This window comes from Mobula birostris, chromosome 14 (assembly GCF_030028105.1).
Source record: "Mobula birostris isolate sMobBir1 chromosome 14, sMobBir1.hap1, whole genome shotgun sequence".
Lineage (NCBI taxonomy): Eukaryota > Metazoa > Chordata > Chondrichthyes > Myliobatiformes > Myliobatidae > Mobula > Mobula birostris.
Window position 1 is genome coordinate 49,121,805 of NC_092383.1, and position 17,412 is coordinate 49,139,216.

At 45.8% G+C, this 17,412-nt stretch overlaps 1 protein-coding gene across 2 annotated transcripts in view; it reads right to left on the reverse strand.

Annotated features, from left to right (window-relative positions):
• The window catches only part of LOC140209887 (voltage-dependent L-type calcium channel subunit alpha-1S-like), a 419,288-nt gene that overhangs the window by 314,287 nt on the left and 87,589 nt on the right, over positions 1–17,412 (reverse strand). For both annotated transcript variants that reach the window (XM_072278518.1, XM_072278519.1), the window contains exons 5-6: positions 9,072–9,224; positions 2,496–2,692 (exon numbers count right to left, since the gene is read on the reverse strand). In XM_072278518.1, the coding sequence (XP_072134619.1) occupies positions 2,496–2,692; positions 9,072–9,224 (350 nt within the window). The remainder of the gene's footprint in view (positions 1–2,495; positions 2,693–9,071; positions 9,225–17,412) is intronic.

A 17,412-nucleotide genomic window follows, 5' to 3' on the forward strand; every position in this document is an offset into this window, starting at 1 on the left:
ACTTGGAGTATTGTCAACAGTTTCGGGCACCATATCTCAGAAAGGATGTGTTGACATTAGACAGAGTCCAGAGGAGGTTCACGAGGTTGATTCCAGGAATGAAGGGTTAACATATGGGGTCATTTGGCCTGTACTCACTGGAATTCAGAAGAATATAGGGAGGCATCTGATTGAAACCTACTGACTGTTGAAAGGACTAGATACGGTGGATGTGCAGAGGATGTTTCCTATGGTGGGGGTATCCAGAACTAGAGGGTGCAACCTTCAAAGGTACAAAGGTTTAATTTAATGTCAGACAAATGTATACAATATTCATCCTGAAATGCTTTTTCTTTGCATTGAGGGGAGATCTTTTAGAACATTGATAAGGAGGAATTTTTTTTTAGCCAAAGGGTAGTAAATCTGTGGAATACTTTGCCACAGACTGCAGCGGAGGCCAAGTCTGTGGGTATATTTAAGGCCGACAGAAGTTGTTTGTTTCCTGATCAGACAGGGCATCAAAGGATATGGCAAGAAGGCAGGTGTATGGGGTTGAGTGGGATCCAGGATCCACCATGATGAAATGATGGAGCAGTCTTGATGGGCTGAATGGCCTAATTCTGCTCCTATGTATTATGGTCTTGTTCACTAGAACTCAGGAGAATGAGGGGTGAACTCAGTGAAAACTGTCAAGTGGTGAAAGGCCTTGATAGAGTGGATGTAGAGAGGATGTTTCCTATGGTGAGGGAGTCTTAGAACAAGGACACAGCCTCAGAATAGAGGAGCATCCTTTTAGAATGGAAGTGAGGTGGAATTTCTTTCACCAGATGGAGGTGAATCTGTGGAATTCTTTGCTACAGGCAGCTGTGGAAGCCAAGTCTTTATGTCTATTTAAGGCAGAGGTTGATAGATTCTTGATTGGTCAGGACATGAAGGGATACGGGGAGAAGGCAGGAGATTGGGCTGAGAGGAAAATTGGATCAGCCATGATGAAATGGTGGAGCAGACTCGATGGGCCAAATGGCCTATTTCTGTTAATGCGATGGTCTAACTAATGAACATGAATGTATTTAAGAGGAGGCTGGACAAACACATTGAAGTAAATGGAGAGAAGGAAATGCCTCTTGGAAAGTGTGAATGGCTTGAAATAGTTGTGCCAGATAGCCTGTTTCTGTGCTGTGTAGTGTCTACAGAAAGTGGTGGGCACAGCCCAGCCCACCACAGAGAAAGCCCTCCCCATCACTGAGCACATCTACAAGGAACGTTGACACAAGAAAGCAGCATCCATCATTCAGGACCCCCACTATCCAGGCCATCTTGCTGCTGCCATCAAGGTACAGAAGCCAAGGCACCACCAGGTTCAGGAATAGTTACTACCCCTCAATCACCAGTGGGGAAAACTTCACTCATCTCAACACTGAACTGCCTCTCAACCTATAGACTCACTTACAATGACTCCACTACTCATTCTCAGTATTATTTATATTTGTTTATTTGCACAGTTTGTCTTCTTTTGTACATTGGTTGCTTGTCAGTCTTCATTTGTGTTTGGTTTTTCATAGATTCTATTGTATTTAGATTTAGAGATTTCAGCCCAGTAACAGACCCTTCGTCCCATCATGCCCGATCCACCCAGTTACACCCATGTGACCCGTTAACCTACCAACCCATTCCACCTCTGGAATGTGGGAGGAAACTGAATCATCTGGAAGAAATGGGGAGAACGTAAAAACTCCTTACAGGAACTGAACCCTGGTAACTGGTGGTGTAATGGTGTTTCGCTAACCGCAACGCTGTCCAATGATTTATTTCTTGAACACAGGAGTTCTGCAGATGCTGGAAATCCAGAGCAACACACACACACACACACACACACACACACACACACAATGCTGGAGGAACTCAGCAGGTCAGGCAGCATGCATGGAAATGAACAGCAGTCGACATTTTGATCCAAGACCCTTCATCAGGATTGGAAAGGAAGGGGGGAGACGACAGAATAAAAAGTTGGGAGGAGCGGGATAGCTGGAAGGTGATGGGTGAAGTCGGGCGAGTGGGAAAGGTAAGGAGCTAGAGAGGAAGGAATCTGATAGGAGAGGAGAATAGAGAAACAGAAGAAATGGACCTGGGGAGGTGATAGACAGGTGAGAAGAGGTAAAGGGTCAGACTGGGGAATAGAAGAACAAGGGAGGGGGAATGAATTTTTTTTTTTGGAAGGAAAAGTTGATGTTCCTGCCATCAGGTTGGAGGCTACACAGCCGGAATATGAGGTGTTGCTCCTTCACCCTGACAGTGTTCTCAATGAGGCTCAAGAGGAGGCCGTGGATCAACGTGTCAGAATGGGAATAGGAATCAGAATTAATATGTTTGGCCACTGAATTTCTGCAAATGGCAGTAAGAAAATTAATCTCAGATTTGTAAACGGTGACAGATTATGAATTTACTTTGAATTTGAACTCTGTCCGAAAGAATATCGAATAAACAAAGGTCAACATCACTCACAGGCAGTGACTTACCCAGTACAAGACGTCAGTCCAGCCCTCCATGGTGATGCACTGGTACACAGTTAGCATTGCAAAGCCAAAGTTGTCAAAGTGTGTGATGCCGCTGTTGGGTCCAGGCCAGCCTGACCTGCACTCAGTTCCATTCAGGGTACAGTGTCGGCCTGTGCCCGCGTGGGCGCAAGGTGCTGGGTCCTCCTCCATTATGATATCTATGCCGAGAAAGGTGTGGGTGCGAGAGAGAACGAGAGAGAGCAAGAGAGAGTGGGCGAGAGAGAGTGAGGGAGCGAGCGATAGAGAGGAAGAATTAAAGAGAGATAGAGAGGCAGATAGAGGAGGTAGATAGCAAGAAAGAGAAAGAGTGGAGGGAAGGGAGAAAGCAGGAGCAAAAATTGAGTGAGGGCTGATACAGGTACTGGGCACACGGTGCAGGACGAGGGCTGGTACAGGTACAGGGCGCGCAGTGCGGGTCGAGGGCTGGTACAGGTACCGGTCGAGGGGCACTGGGCATGCGGTACAGGATGAGGGGTTCCATATAACCATATAACAATTACAGCACGGAAACAGGCCATCCTGGCCCTTCTAGTCCGTGCCGAACTCTTACTCTCACCTAGTCCCACCGACCTGCACTCAGCCCACAACCCTCCATTCCTTTCCTGTCCATATAGCTGTCTATTTTAACTTTAAATGACAATATCGAACCTGGGTGCACAGTACCGGACAAGGCGCACTGGATGTATGGTACGGGACAAGGGGTTCCGGGTGTGTACGGGATGTGGGTTCTGAGTGTGATACAGTATGTGGGTTCTGCGTGCGGAGCAGGTGCCTGGTTTCGTTGGCCAGAAAAACAGGCCATTGGTGGAGGATAATGGTAATGAACCGGGGGCAAGAGCAATCGGCAGAGTGTGCATTGTGTATGACTAAACACTGACACTTTAACACTACGTGCATCCAATGCTCCGAACTCGTGTGTTCACATGACTCCATCCTGTTGTGTTCACATTCTACTGCTGAGAGGATGCTTGGGTGAGTGTTTCACTGTCCTAAATGGTCAACATGCTTAGCCACAATCAGTGTCTTCCGGCCCGCTGACCGAATCTTCAAATCCGCTTCCTCATGACCCTGTATTCTTGCATCTTGTAGCTAACTGGATGTTAGCACCCTAGGGTGCTGTTCATCTGGTCTGGGTGACTTATGTACCCTTAGGTCTTTCAGCTTTTTGAGCACCTTCTCCCTTGTAATAGTAACTGCACTCACTTCTCTTCCCTCACACCCTTCAACATCTGGCATAATGTCAGTGCCTTCCACAGTGAATTCTACAGACTCGTAAATTTCTACAGATAGACTGTGGAGAGAATTCTGATTGCTTGCTTCACCATCTGATACATAGGATCAGAAATAGCTGCAGAAAGTTGTAAACTCAGCCAGCTCCATCACGGGTATTAACATTCCCCAGTCCAGGACACGCTCAAAAGGCAATGCCTCAAAAAGGCGGCATCTATCATTAAGGACCCCCATCACACAGGACATGCCTCTTCTCATTGCTCCCATCAAGGTAGAGATACAGGAGCCTGAAGACACACACTCAATATTTCAGGAACAGCTTCTTCCCCTCCGCCATCAGATTTCTGAATGGACAATGAACCCATGTACACTACCTTAGTCCTTTTTTAATTCCCTCTCTTTTGGCATTACTTTTGTAATTTAATTTTCTTGTTTATATATACAGTACTTATGCAATTTATTATGTATTGCACTGTACTGCTGCTGCAAAACAACAAATTTCATGAGATATGCCGGTGATATTTAACTTGATTCTGATTTGATAACCTTTCACCCACTTTGGTTACAGACATATGCATTATACATATTCAAAACCTGACCTGGTGCACCATATCCTCTACACACCCATCAAGTAGCCAATACAAAAGTGGACCTCAGCTGAGCTTTGTTGAGCACCTCTGCTCCATCTGCCAAAGTAGAATATCCTGGCAGACAACCATTTCGCTGCCCATCTCCATTCCTGTTCCAACATGTCGGTCCATGGCCTTCTCTTTTGTTGTGATGAGGCCACTGTCAGGGTGGAGCAGCAACCTAATTCTGTATATGTTGTCTCCAACCTGATCAATTTATCCTTCTGGTAATTTTTTCCCCTCCCTTTTCCCTCTTCTTCTGTCACTTAGCTCTTCCCCTCACCTGCTCATCACCTCCCCCGGTGCCCCTCCTCTTTTCCTTTCTTCCATGGTCCATTCTCCTCTCTTTTCAGATTCCTTCTTCTCCAGCCCATTACCTTTCCCACTCACTTGGTCTCATCTATCATCTTCTACCTAGTCCTCCTTCCCCTCCCCCACCCCCTTCCTTTCCAGTCCTGATGAAGCATCTCGCCCAAAACATCAACTGTTTATTGATGCTGCCTGAGCTGCTGAGACCCTTCAGCAGTTTGTGCGTGTTGCTCTGGATTTCCAGCATCTGCAGACTCTCTTGTGTTTCGGATTCAAAGTGCAGGTTAACCATTCCTCACTGCACATACAGGTTTCTGGGAGAGCACATGATGGACGATCTCACCTGGTCCCTCAACACCAACTCTTTATTCAAGAAAGTACAGCAGCATCTCCAGCTGCTGTTAAGATTCAGGTGAGTGAGGCTCCCCCTCCCCATTTCTAACCAACTTTTACAGGAGTAACTTGGAGTGTCCTGACCAGCTTCATCAATGCCTGGTATGGGAATTGCAAGGCATCTGACAACAATACCCTACAAAGGATTGCCAGGACTGCTGAAAGGATCGTTGGAGTCTCTCTTCCACCCATTAGAAATTTTTACCAGGGGCACTGACTATACAGGGCTCTTAGTATTGTCAGTGTTCCCTCCCATCTGTCCAATGATCAATCCACCTCCACGCCATCAGGCAGGAGGTACTGTAGGATTAGGGTAAGAACAGTTCGAATTGGAAACAGCTTCTTCCCCCAGGTCATAAGACTACTGAACTCCCTGCCACCACCTAGGTCTCATCACATGTGAAGCACCAGTATTATTATACTGTTTACTTTCTAACTCATGCTGTGCTAAATGTCAATCTTCTTGAATATATTTACTATTTGTTAATTTATTTGTGGTAATATTACCTTATGTGTTGTGTGAGAGTGGTATATTAGATTATGAGGACACTCAGTCCTCCTTTATCGTCATATAGAAATGCATGCGTTAAAAAATGATGCAATGCTCCTCCGGTATGATATCACAGAAACACAAGACAGACCAAGACTAAAACTGACAAAAACCACATAATTATAACATATAGTTACAACAGTGCAAAGCAATACCGTTAATTTGATAAGAGCAGACCATGGGCACGGTAAAAAATGTCTCAAAGTCCCGATAGCCCAACATCTCACGCAGACGGTAGAAGGAAGAAAACTCTCCCTGCCAAGAGCTTCCAGCGCCACAAACTTGCCGATGCAGCATCCTGGAAGCACCCGACCACAGTCCGACTCTGAGTCCATCCGAAAACTTCGAGCCTCCGACCAGCCCTCCGACACCAAGCACTGAGCACCATCTCAGCTGAGTGCTTCGACCTCAGCCCTGGCTGCCAAGCAACAGGCAAAGCCAAGGATTCGGGGCCTTCCCCTCCGGAGATTTTGGATCACACAGTAGCGGCGGCAGCGAAAAAGGCATTTCAGAAGTTTCTCCAGATATTCCTTGGTGCTCTCATGTCTGCCTCCATCAAATCAGAATTGTGCACGGCATCCTACTTGACAGATTACAGATATTCATCACTGGAGAGGCCGCACGCGCTGCGTCGCGTCGCCATCTTCTCCTCCCACACTTCACTCTGCCCTGGCCCACCTGGACAGCCCCAACTCTTACGTCAGAATGCTGTTCATCGACTTTAGTTCGGCATTCAATACTGTGATCCCCTCCAAACTGATCGCCAAACTTTGCCAGCTTGATATCAGCTCATCCCTCTGCAATTGGACCTTGGACTTTATGACTAACAGACCCCAATCAGTTAAGTTAGACAACCTCTCCTCCTCCACTCTCACCCTGAACACCGGCATGCCTCAAAGCTGTGTGCTGAGCCCTCTTCTGTACTCCCTTTTCACCTATGACTGCGTTCCTGTACATGGTTCTAACTCCATAATCAAGTTCGCAGACGACACCATGATGGTTGGTCTGATCAGAGGGGATGACGAGACGGCCTACAGGAACAAGGTTCAGCACCTGGTCGCGTGGTGTGCCCACAACAACCTGGCCCTTAACACCCAGAAGACCAAGGAGATCATTGTGGATTTCAGGCATGCTAGGAGCCACACTCACATCCCCAGCTACATCAACGGAACTGTAGCGGAGCATGTATCAAGCTTCAAATTCCTTGGTGTCCACATTTCCAAGGATCTCACCTGGTCCCTGAATTCCTCCATCCTGATCAAAAAGGTGCAACAGCGCCTTTATTTCCTGCGGAGCATCAATAAAGCTCACCTCTGTCCCAGGATACTGACGGACTTTTACCGCTGTACCATTGAGAGCATACTCACTAACTGCATCTCAGTGTGGTATGGCAATTAATTGTCCCGTATCGGACCACAAAGCACTCCAGCGTGTGGTGAAAACTGCCCAGCGGATTATCAGCACCCAATTGGCCACCATTAAGAACATCTACCATAAACGCTGCCTGGGCAGGGCAAAAAAGCACTATCAAGGATGCATCTCACCCTAACCATGGACTTCTCACTCTCCTCCCATCCGGTAGGTGCGACAGAAGCCTCCGCTCCTGCACCAGCGGACACAAGAAGAGCTTCTTCCCTGAGGCTATGACCCTGCTGAATCTCACATCACAGCGCTAAGCAGTATTTCACCCATATTGCACTGTCTCAGTACTTTTATATTCGTGTGCTGTAGTACTTACTTTTTATTCACAGTTATTTTATAAATAACACTATTCTTCGCATTTCTGGTTAGATGCTAACTGCATTTCATTGGCTTTGTATCTGTACTCAGCACAATGACAATAAAGTTGAATCTAATCTAATCTAATCTAATACTGTGTTGTGCACCTTGGCCTGTAGGAACGTTGTTTCGTTTAGTGGTATACATACATGTGTACAGTTAAATGACGATCAACTTGAACTTGAATGTGTGATTCTTATTAGTACACAGACAGAGAGCCTGTGTGAGTGCGTGCACGAACACGAGAGAGTGTGAGAAGGGATGTAAGAGTGAGTGAAGGAGCAAGGGAGGGAGTAAAAGTGAGAGTGAAAGAGGAAGGGATGAGGAATTGAGAGAATCTATATATGCAAGTCTGTGCGTGTTTCTGTGACTGTGTGAGTGTGTGCGTGTGTGTGTGTGTGTGTGTGTGTGTGTTTCTGTACATGTGTGAGTGAGTGTGAGTGTGATAGAATATATACAGCACAATACAGGACCTTTGGCCCACAAAGCTGTGCCGAATATGTTCCTAGCTTAGAACTACCTGGGCTTTATCCATAGCCCTCTATTTTTCTAAGCTCCATGTAGCCATCCAGGAGTCTCTTGAAAGACCTTATTGTTTCTGCCTCCACCGCCGCCGCCAGCAGCCCATTCCACACACTCACCATTCTCTGCATAAAAAACATACCTCTGACATCTCCTCTCTACCTGCTTCCAACCATCTTAAAACTATGCCCTCTCGTGCTAGCCATTTCCGCCCTGGGGAAAAGCCTCTGACTATCCACATAATCAATGCCTCTCATTATCTTGTACACCTCTATCAGGTCACCTCTAATCCTCCATCACTCCAAGGAGAAAAGGCTGAATTCACTCAACCTATTCTCATAAGGCATGCTCCCCAATCCAGGAAACATCCTTGTAAATCTCATCTGCACCCTTTCTGTGGTTTCCACATCCTTCCTGTAGTGTGGCGACCAGAATTGAGCACAGTACTCCAAGTGGGGTCTGACCAGGGTCCGATACATCTGCAATATTACCTCTCGGCTCTTAAACTCAATCCCATGATTGATGAAGGCGAATACACCGTATGCCTTCTTAACCACATAGTCAACCTGCACAGCAGCTTTGAGTGTCCTGTGGACTCAGACCCCAAGATCCCTCTGATCCTCCCCACTGCCAACAGTCTTACCATTAATACTATATTCTGCCATCATATTTGACCTACCAAAATGAACCACCTCACACTTATCTGGGTTGAACTCCATCTGCCACTTCTCAGCCCAGTTTTGCATCCTATCAATGTCCTGCTGTAACCTCTGACAGCCCTCCACACTATCCACAACACCTCCAACCTTTGTGTCATCAGCAGATTTACTAACCCATCTCTCCACTTCCTCACCCAGGTCATTTATAAAAATCACGAAGAGTAAGGGTCCCAAAACAGATCCCTGAGGCATACCACTGGTCACCAGCCCCCATGCAGAATATGACCCATCTACAACCACTCTTTGCCTTCTGTGGGCAAGTCAGTTCTGGATCCACAAAGCAATGTTCCCTTGGATCCCATGCTTCCTTACTTTCTCAATAAGCCATGTGTGAGTGAGTGTGAGTGTGTGTGTTTCTGTACATGTGTGAGTGTGAGTGTGAGTGCGTTGGTTTGTCGCTTTGTACCTGTTCCAGTGAAGTAACACGTCTTGTGCATCTTGCCCATGAACAGCTCGAGGCCGATGATAGCATAGATGATGATCATGAAGAGGACAAGCAGAGCGATATGCAGGAGAGGAACCATCGCCCTGATGATCGAGTTTAACACCACCTGTAAACCTGAACACAGACAATAATGAGTCCATACGTAAGCTCACCCTCTTCTCAAAGACAAAACTGAAAATCAATTTATTATCGAAGTACATATATTATATGTTACAATACACTACCTTGAGATTCATTTCTTGCAGGAAAATAAAGAAATACAATAGAAATTATGAAAAACTATACATAAACAATGACTGACAAACATACAACGTGCAAAAGACAAATTGTGCAAATAAAAAATGAATAATACTGAGAACAAGAGTCGTAGAGTGGTTGAAGGCAAGTCTGTAGGTTGCAGTGAAATCAGAGTTGAGGTGAGTGAAGTTACCCACACTGGTTCAGGAGCCTGATGGCTGAGGGGTAGTAACTGTTCCTGAACCTGGTGTTATGAGATCCGAGGATCCTGTACCTCTTCCCAACAGTGGTAGTGAGAAGAGAGCATGGCGGATGTTGGGGGCCCTTGATCATGGATGCTACTGTCTTGTGGCGGTGTTCCTTGTAGATGTGCTTAACGGTGGGTAGGGCTTTGTTGGTGATGGACTGGCTGCATCCACCTCTTTTTGTCGACTTTTCTGTTCCTGGGCATTGGTGTTTCTATACCAGGCTGTGATGCAACCCGTCAGAATATACTCCACTGTTCATGCAGTCAGTGAGACTGAGATTCTTCAGGGCTAAAGAGTGGAGGAATATCAGCCGGGAACTGAAGAAACAGGCAAATTCAATTGAAAGACAGAGCAGCATCTACCATCAAGGGCTCCCACCAACCAGGCCATGCTCTCTTCTCACTGCTGCCATCAGGCAGGAAGGTACAGGAGCCTTAGGACTCCCACCACCAGGTTCAGGAACAGTCATTATCCTTCAACCACCAGGTTCCTGAACCACAACAGTGAGTTGATTCCCCAACCTATGGACTCACTGACAAAGACTCTTTACAACTCATGTTCTGGGTACTATTTGTTTATTTGCACAGTTTGTCAGTATTTGTGCATTGTTTTTTTCATAAATTCAATCATATTTCTGTTTTTTTCCCTGTGATTGTCTGTTGAAAAGGAATCTCAGGGGCCGGCTGGTGGCGCAATGACATCGGCGTCAGACCCAGGAGCGGAGGTTCCTGGGTTCGAAACCAATCGGGTCTGCTCCCGAGTACGCTTTCCATCCGTGCTGGGCTGAGAGTCGAGATCGCAACTCGACCTCGTAAAATTAAAAAAGGGAAAAATACTGCGAAATTGTCTGTGTGAGGAGCGGTGTGCCACACAGTCTCTCTCTCTCTCTCTCTCTCGCTCTGCGCCTCGTAAAAGCCATGAAAAAGACATCATCACGACGCACACATGGACGCACACGCAGATGCACATGTACGGACACGCACGCACAGACTCACATGCACGCAGGCACACGCCAAAAAAAAAGAAAAGGAATCTTAGGGTGTATATAGTGACATATACGTACTTTAATAATAAATGTACTTTGAACCTTGTACGTCAGTGATAATAAACTTTATGCGGATTCTGAATTCCAAAATCTCACGTCTTGCTGAATAAGTAAACATCTTGAAAAATGCCAACCCTTTCCTTGAGAAAAAGCCTCTGATTCTAAGTTCACCGGCTAGATGTTTCAGATTGTGTCTATGATATCCTGAAATGGGAAGGAGAACAGCCAGAGGTCGTGGTACATATTGGTACCAACAACATAGGTAGGAAAAGGGAAGAGGTCCTGAAAACAGGGAGTTAGGAAGGAAGTTGAGAAGCAGGACCGCAAAGGTAGTAATCTCCAGATTACTGTCTGTGCCACATGACAGCAAGTATAGGAATAGAATGAGGTGGAGGATAAATGCATGGCTGAGGGATTGGAGCAGGGGTCAGGGATTCAGATTTCTGGATCATTGGGACCTCTTTTAGGGCAGGTGTGGCCTGTACAAAAAAGACGGGTTGCACTTGAATCCCAGGGGGACCAATATCCTGGCGGGGAGGTTTGTTAAGGCTACTGGGGAGAGTTTAAACTAGAAGTGTTGGGAGGTCGGAACCGAACTGAAGAGACTGGGGAAGAGGCAGTTGGCTTCCAAATAGAGAAAGCTTGGAGACAGTGTGTAAGGGAGGATAGGCAGGTGAAAGAGAAGGAACGCGCTCAGACTGACGGTTTGAGATGTGTCTATTTTAACGCAAGGAGTATTGTGAACAGATATTCTCAGGGAAAAGTATGGAAGAAATGTGGCAAATGTTCAGGGGATATTTGTGTGGAGTTCTGTACGTTCCAATGAGACAGGGAAGTTATGGTAGTGTGCAAAAACTGTGGTGGACAAAGGCTGTAATAAATCTAGTCAAGAAGAAAAGAAAAGCTTACAAAAGGTTCAGAGAGCTAGGTAATGTTAGAGATCTAGAAGATTATAAGGCTAACAGGAAGGAGCTTAAGAAGGAAATTAGGAGACCCAGATGGGGCCATGAGAAGGCCTTGACAGGCAGGATTAAGGAAAACCCCAAGGCATTCTACAAGTATGTGAAGAGCAAGAGGATAAGACGTGAAAGAATAGGACCTATCAAGTGTGACAGTGGGAAAGTGTGTACGGAACCAGAGGAAATAGCAGAGGTACTTAATGAATACTTTACTTCAGTATTCACTATGGAAAAGGATCTCCATGATTGTAGTGATGACTTGCAGTGGACTGAAAAACTTGAGCATGTAGATATTAAGAAAGAGGATGTGCCGGACCTTTTGGAAAGCATCAAGTTGGATAAGTCGCCAGGACCGGATGAGATGTACCCCAGGCTACTGTGTGAGGTGAGGGAGGAGATTGCTGAGCCTCTGGTGATGATCTTTGCATCATCAATGGGGACGGGAGAGATTCCGGAGGACTGCAGGGCTGCGGATGTTGTTCCTTTATTCAAGAAAGGGAGCAGAGATAGCCCAGGAAATTATAGACCAGTGAGTCTTACCTCAGTGGTTGTTAAGTTGATTGAGAAGATCCTGAGAGGCAGGATTTATGAACATTTGGAGAGGTATAATATAATTAGGAATAGTCAGCATGGCTTTGTCAAGGGCAGGTCATGCCTTACAAGCCTGATTGAATTTTTTGAGGATGTGACTAAACACATTGATGAAGGAAGAGCAGTAGATGTAGTGTACTGTATATGGATTTCAGCAAGGCATTTGATAAGGTACCCCATACAAGGCTTATTGAGAAAGTAAGGAGGCATGGGATCCAAGGGGACATTGCTTTGTGGATCCACATCTGGCTTGCCCACAGAAGGCAAAGAGTGGTTGTGGACGGGTCATATTCTGTATGGAGGTTGGTGACCGGTGGTATGCCTCAGGGATCTGTTCTGGGACCCTTACTCTTCGTGATTTTTATAATTGACCTGAATGAGGAAGTGGAGGGATGGGTTAATAAGTTTGCTGATGACACAAAGGTTGGAGGTGTTGTGGATAGTGTGGAGGGCTGTCAGAGGTTACAGCGGGACATTGATAGGATGCAAAACTGGGCTGAGAAGTGGCAGATGGAGTTCAACCCAGATAAGTGTGAAGTGGTTGATTTTGGTAGGTCAAATATGATGGCAGAATATAGTATTAACGGTAAGACTCTTGGCAGTGTGGAGGATCAGAGGGATCTTGGGGTCCAAGTCCATAGGACGCTCAAAGCAGCTGCGCAGGTTGACTCTGTGGTTAAGAAGGCATATGGTGTATTGGCCTTCATCAATCGTGGGATTGAGTTTAAGAGCAGAGAGGTAATGTTGCAGCTATATAGGACCTTGGTCAGACCCCACTTGGAGTACTGTGCTCAAATCTGGTCGCCTCACAACAGGAAGGATGTGGAAACCATAGAAAGGGTACAGAGGAGATTTACAAGGGTCCTGACGAAGGGTCTCGGCCTGAAACGTTGACTGCACCTCTTCCTAGAGATGTTGCCTGGCCTGCTGCGTTCACCAGCAACTTTGATGCGAGTTGATTTACAAGGATGTTGCCTGGATTGGGGAGCATGCCTTATGAGAATAGGTTGAGTGAACTAGGCCTTTTCTCCTTGGAGCGATGGAGGATGAGAGGCGACCTGATAGAGGTGTATAAGATGATGAGAGGCATTGATCCTGTGGATAGTCAGAGGCTTTTTCCCAGGACTGAAATGGTTGCCACAGAGGACACAGGTTTAAGGTGCTGGGGAGTAGGTAGAGGAGATGTCAGGGGTAAGTTTTTTTACACAGAGAGTAGTGAGTGCGTGGAATGGGCTGCCAGCAACAGTGGTGGAGGCGGATACGATAGGGTTATTTAAGAGACTTTTGGATAGGTACATGGAGGCATCCGTTAGCCCTGCGAGACCATGGATCTGAGCCTGGAAAGTCTTCACTCTCCAGGGCGCAGGCCTGGGGGGCAAGGTTGTATGGAAAACCAGCAGTTGCCCATCATGCAAGTCTCCCCTCTCCACGACACCGATGTTGTCCAAGGGAAGGGCATTAGGACCCATACAGCTTGGCACCAGTGTCGCCACAGAGCGCTGTGTGATTAAGTACCTTGCTCAAGGACACAACATGCTGCCTCAGCTGGGGCTCGAACTCACGACCTTCAGATCACTAGTCGGATGCCTTAACCACTTAGCCAAGTGCACACACAGGTACATAGAGCTTAGAAAAATAGAGGGCTATTGGTAAGCCTGGTAATTTCTAAAGTAGGGACATGTTCGGCACAACTTTGTGGGTCAAAGAGCCTGTATTGTGCTGTAGATTTTCTATGTTTCTAGAAGGCACAGTCCCAGAACTGTAAGAATGCCAGGCAGGATAGTCGAATGCTCCTCTTGCAGGATGTGGGAACACAGGGAGACCTCCAGTGTCCATGACAACTTCACGTGCGAGAAGCACATCCAGCTGCAGCTTCTATCACTCCACGTTAAGGAGGTGAACTGGAATTAAATAAACTCTGGATCATTCGGGAGGTTTAGGGGGTGATAGACAGGACATATAGAGAGGTAGTTACACCCAAGGTGCAGGACACAGGAAACTGGGTGATGGTCAGAGGGTCAAAAGGGTTAAACAGCCTGTGCAGAGTACCCCTGTGGTCATCCCCCTCAACAACAAGTTTGGATACTGTTGGGGGCGGTGGAGGGTGACCTACCAGCGATTCAGAAGGGAAGGGGAGAAGAGGTGAACTGTGCTGACAGGGGATTTGTTACTGAGGGGAACAGAAAGGAAGTTCAGTGGATGTGAACAAGACTACCAGATGGTACGGTGCCTCCTGGGTGCCAGGTTCCAGGACATTTCAGTCCAAGTCCTCAACGTTCTTAAGTGGGAGGGTGAGCAGCCAGAGGTCGTGGTCCATATAGGTACCAATGACAACATTTTGGGATGAGGTTATGCAAAGTGAGTTCAGGATGTTAAGTGCTAAGTTAAAGGAAAGGACCTTCAGGGTTATGATCTCAGGATTGCTACCCATGCCACGTACTAGTGAGGACAGAAATAGGAAGTTCATACAGTTTAACACATAACTAAAGAGTTGTTGGGGGAAAGAGGGAGAGCATGAGATTTTGGATCACTGGGTCTTCTTCCAGGACCCAAAGGGTTTCAACCCAAAATGTTGACTGTGCTTTTTTCCATAGATTCTGCCTGGCCTGCTGAGATCCTCCAGCATTTTGTGTGTGTTGTTCAGATTTACAGCATCTGCAGATTTTCTCTTATTAGGGAATGACACAAGGCATCTGACAGTAGTTTGAGTAGGGGAATATTTTGCATCTAGCGATCATAATGTTATCAGCTTCAAGGTAATTTTGAAAAAGATCTGGTACTCATGTTGAGATTCTAAATTAAAGAAAGGCCTATTTTGATGGTATCAGAAATTATCTGGCAATTGTGGATCAGGACAGGCTTTTTTCTGGTAAAGTGTACATGGTAAATGGGAAGCCTTCAAAGGTGAAATTTTGAGAGTACAAAGCTTGTATGTGCCTGTCAGAATAAAAGGCAAGGATAAGGTTCAGGGAACCTTGGTTTTTGAGACATATTGAGGCCCCGGTTAAGTAAAAAGGAAGGAGGTACATAGCAGGGATAGGCAGGTAGGAACAAATGAGGTGTTTGTGGAGTATAAGAAATGCAAGAGAACTTAAAGGAAATCAGTAGGACTAAAAGAAGGCATGAGGTTCACCCAACAGACGAAGTTAAGTAGAATCCGAGGGCTTCACAGATACAGTATTCACCCCCGGAAGTTTATTGTTTTACAACAATGAATCAAAGTGGATTTAACTTGCCTTTTTTGACTCTGATCAACAGAAAAAGATTCTTTTGTGTCAAAGTGAAAACAGATCTCCAGAAAGTGATCCAAATTAGCTACAAATATAAAACACAAAATAATTGATTGCATAAGTATTCACCCCTGTAATATGACACACCAAATCATCACAGGTGTAGCCAATTGGTTTTAGAAGTCACATAATTAGTTAAATGGAGATCTGTTTTTGGACACCTGTGCGCAGTCAAAGTGTTTCAATTGACTGCAGTAAAAATACACCTGCATCTTGGAAGGTCCAACTGCTGGTGAGTCAATATCCTGGCAAAAATTACACCATGAAGATAAAAGAACACTCCAAGCAACTTCACAAAAAGATTACTGAAAAGCATAAGTCAGGAGATGGATACAAGAAAATCTCCAAGTTACTGAATAAATCATTAAGAAATAGAAAGAATATGGCACAGCTGTAAATCTGTCTAGAGCAGGCCATCCTCAAAAGCTGAGTGACCATGCATGAGGGAGGCCACCAAGAGACCTATGACAACACTGGGGGAGTTACAAGCTTCAGTGGCTGAGATGGGAGAGACTGCGCATACAACAACTCTTGCCTGGGTGTTTCACCATAAGACCATAAGACAAAGGAGCAGAAGTCGGCCATTCGGCTCATCGAGTCTGCTCCGCCATTTTATCATGAGCTGATCCATTCTCCCATTTAGTCCCACTCCCCCGCCTTCTCACCATAACCTTTGATGCCCTGGCTACTCAAATACCTATCAATCTCTACTTTAAATACACCCAATGACTTAAATACACTTAAATACACCAGTCGCAGCTTTACGGGAGAGTGGCAAAGAGAAAGCCACTGTTGAAAAAACTCCATGAAATCTCAGCTAGAGTTTTCCAGAAGGCATGTGAGAGACTCTAAAGTCAGCTGTAAGAGGCTTCTAAGGTCTGATGAAACCTGATTGAGCTTTTTGGCCAACAGAGCAAAAGCTATGTTTAGTGTAAAAACACACAAAAGCAAAATACAGGGAAATCCTGGAGGAATACCTGATGCAATCTGCAAGAGAACTGTGACTTGGGAGAAGATTTGTTTTCCAGCAAGTCAACAACCCCAAGCATAAAGCCAAAGCTACACAGGAATGGGAACCAGAGTGCCAGAGCTGACAGCATGGCTGGGTGAAAATAAATGATGTTAAAAATTCAAGCAAATCCACTAATAGAAAGGTTGTGAGTGGTGGTAAAAATCTTCTGAGGTGTATATATTTCAATGCTAGGAGTATTGCGGGGAAGGCGGATGAGTTGAGGGCGTGGATTGACACGTGGAATTATGACGTTACAGCAATTAGTGAAACTTGGCTACAGGAGAGGTAGGACTGGCAGCTTAATATTCCAGGGTTCCGATGTTTCAGATGTGATCGAGGCAGAGGAATGAAAGGTGGGGGAGTAGCATTGCTTGATAGGGAAAATATTACAGCAGTGCTCAGGCCGGACAGATTAGAGGACTTGTCTACTGAGTCCTTATGGGTGGAGCTGAGAAACAGGAAAGGTATGGCCACATTAGTGGGATTGTATTACAGACCACCCAATAGTCAACAAGAATTGGAAGAGCAAATCTGCAGAGAGATAGCAGGCAACTGTAGGAAACATAAAGTTGTGGTGGTAGGGGATTTTAATTTTCCATATATTGATTGGGTCTCCCAAACTGTTAGGGGTCTAGATGGTTTAGAGTTTGTAAAAGTGTTCAGGAAAGTTTTCTAAATCAATATATAGAGGGACCAACTAGAGGGGATGCAATATTGGATCTTCCGTTAGGAAACGAGTTAGGACAAGTGACGGAAGAATGTGTAGGGGGGCACTTTGGTTCCAGTGAACATAACACCATTGGTTTCAACTTGATGATGGACAAGGATAGATCTGGTCCTAGGGTTGAGGTTCTAAACTGGAAGAAGGCCAAATTTGACGAAATGTGAGAAAGGATCTAAAAAGCGTGGATTCGGACAGG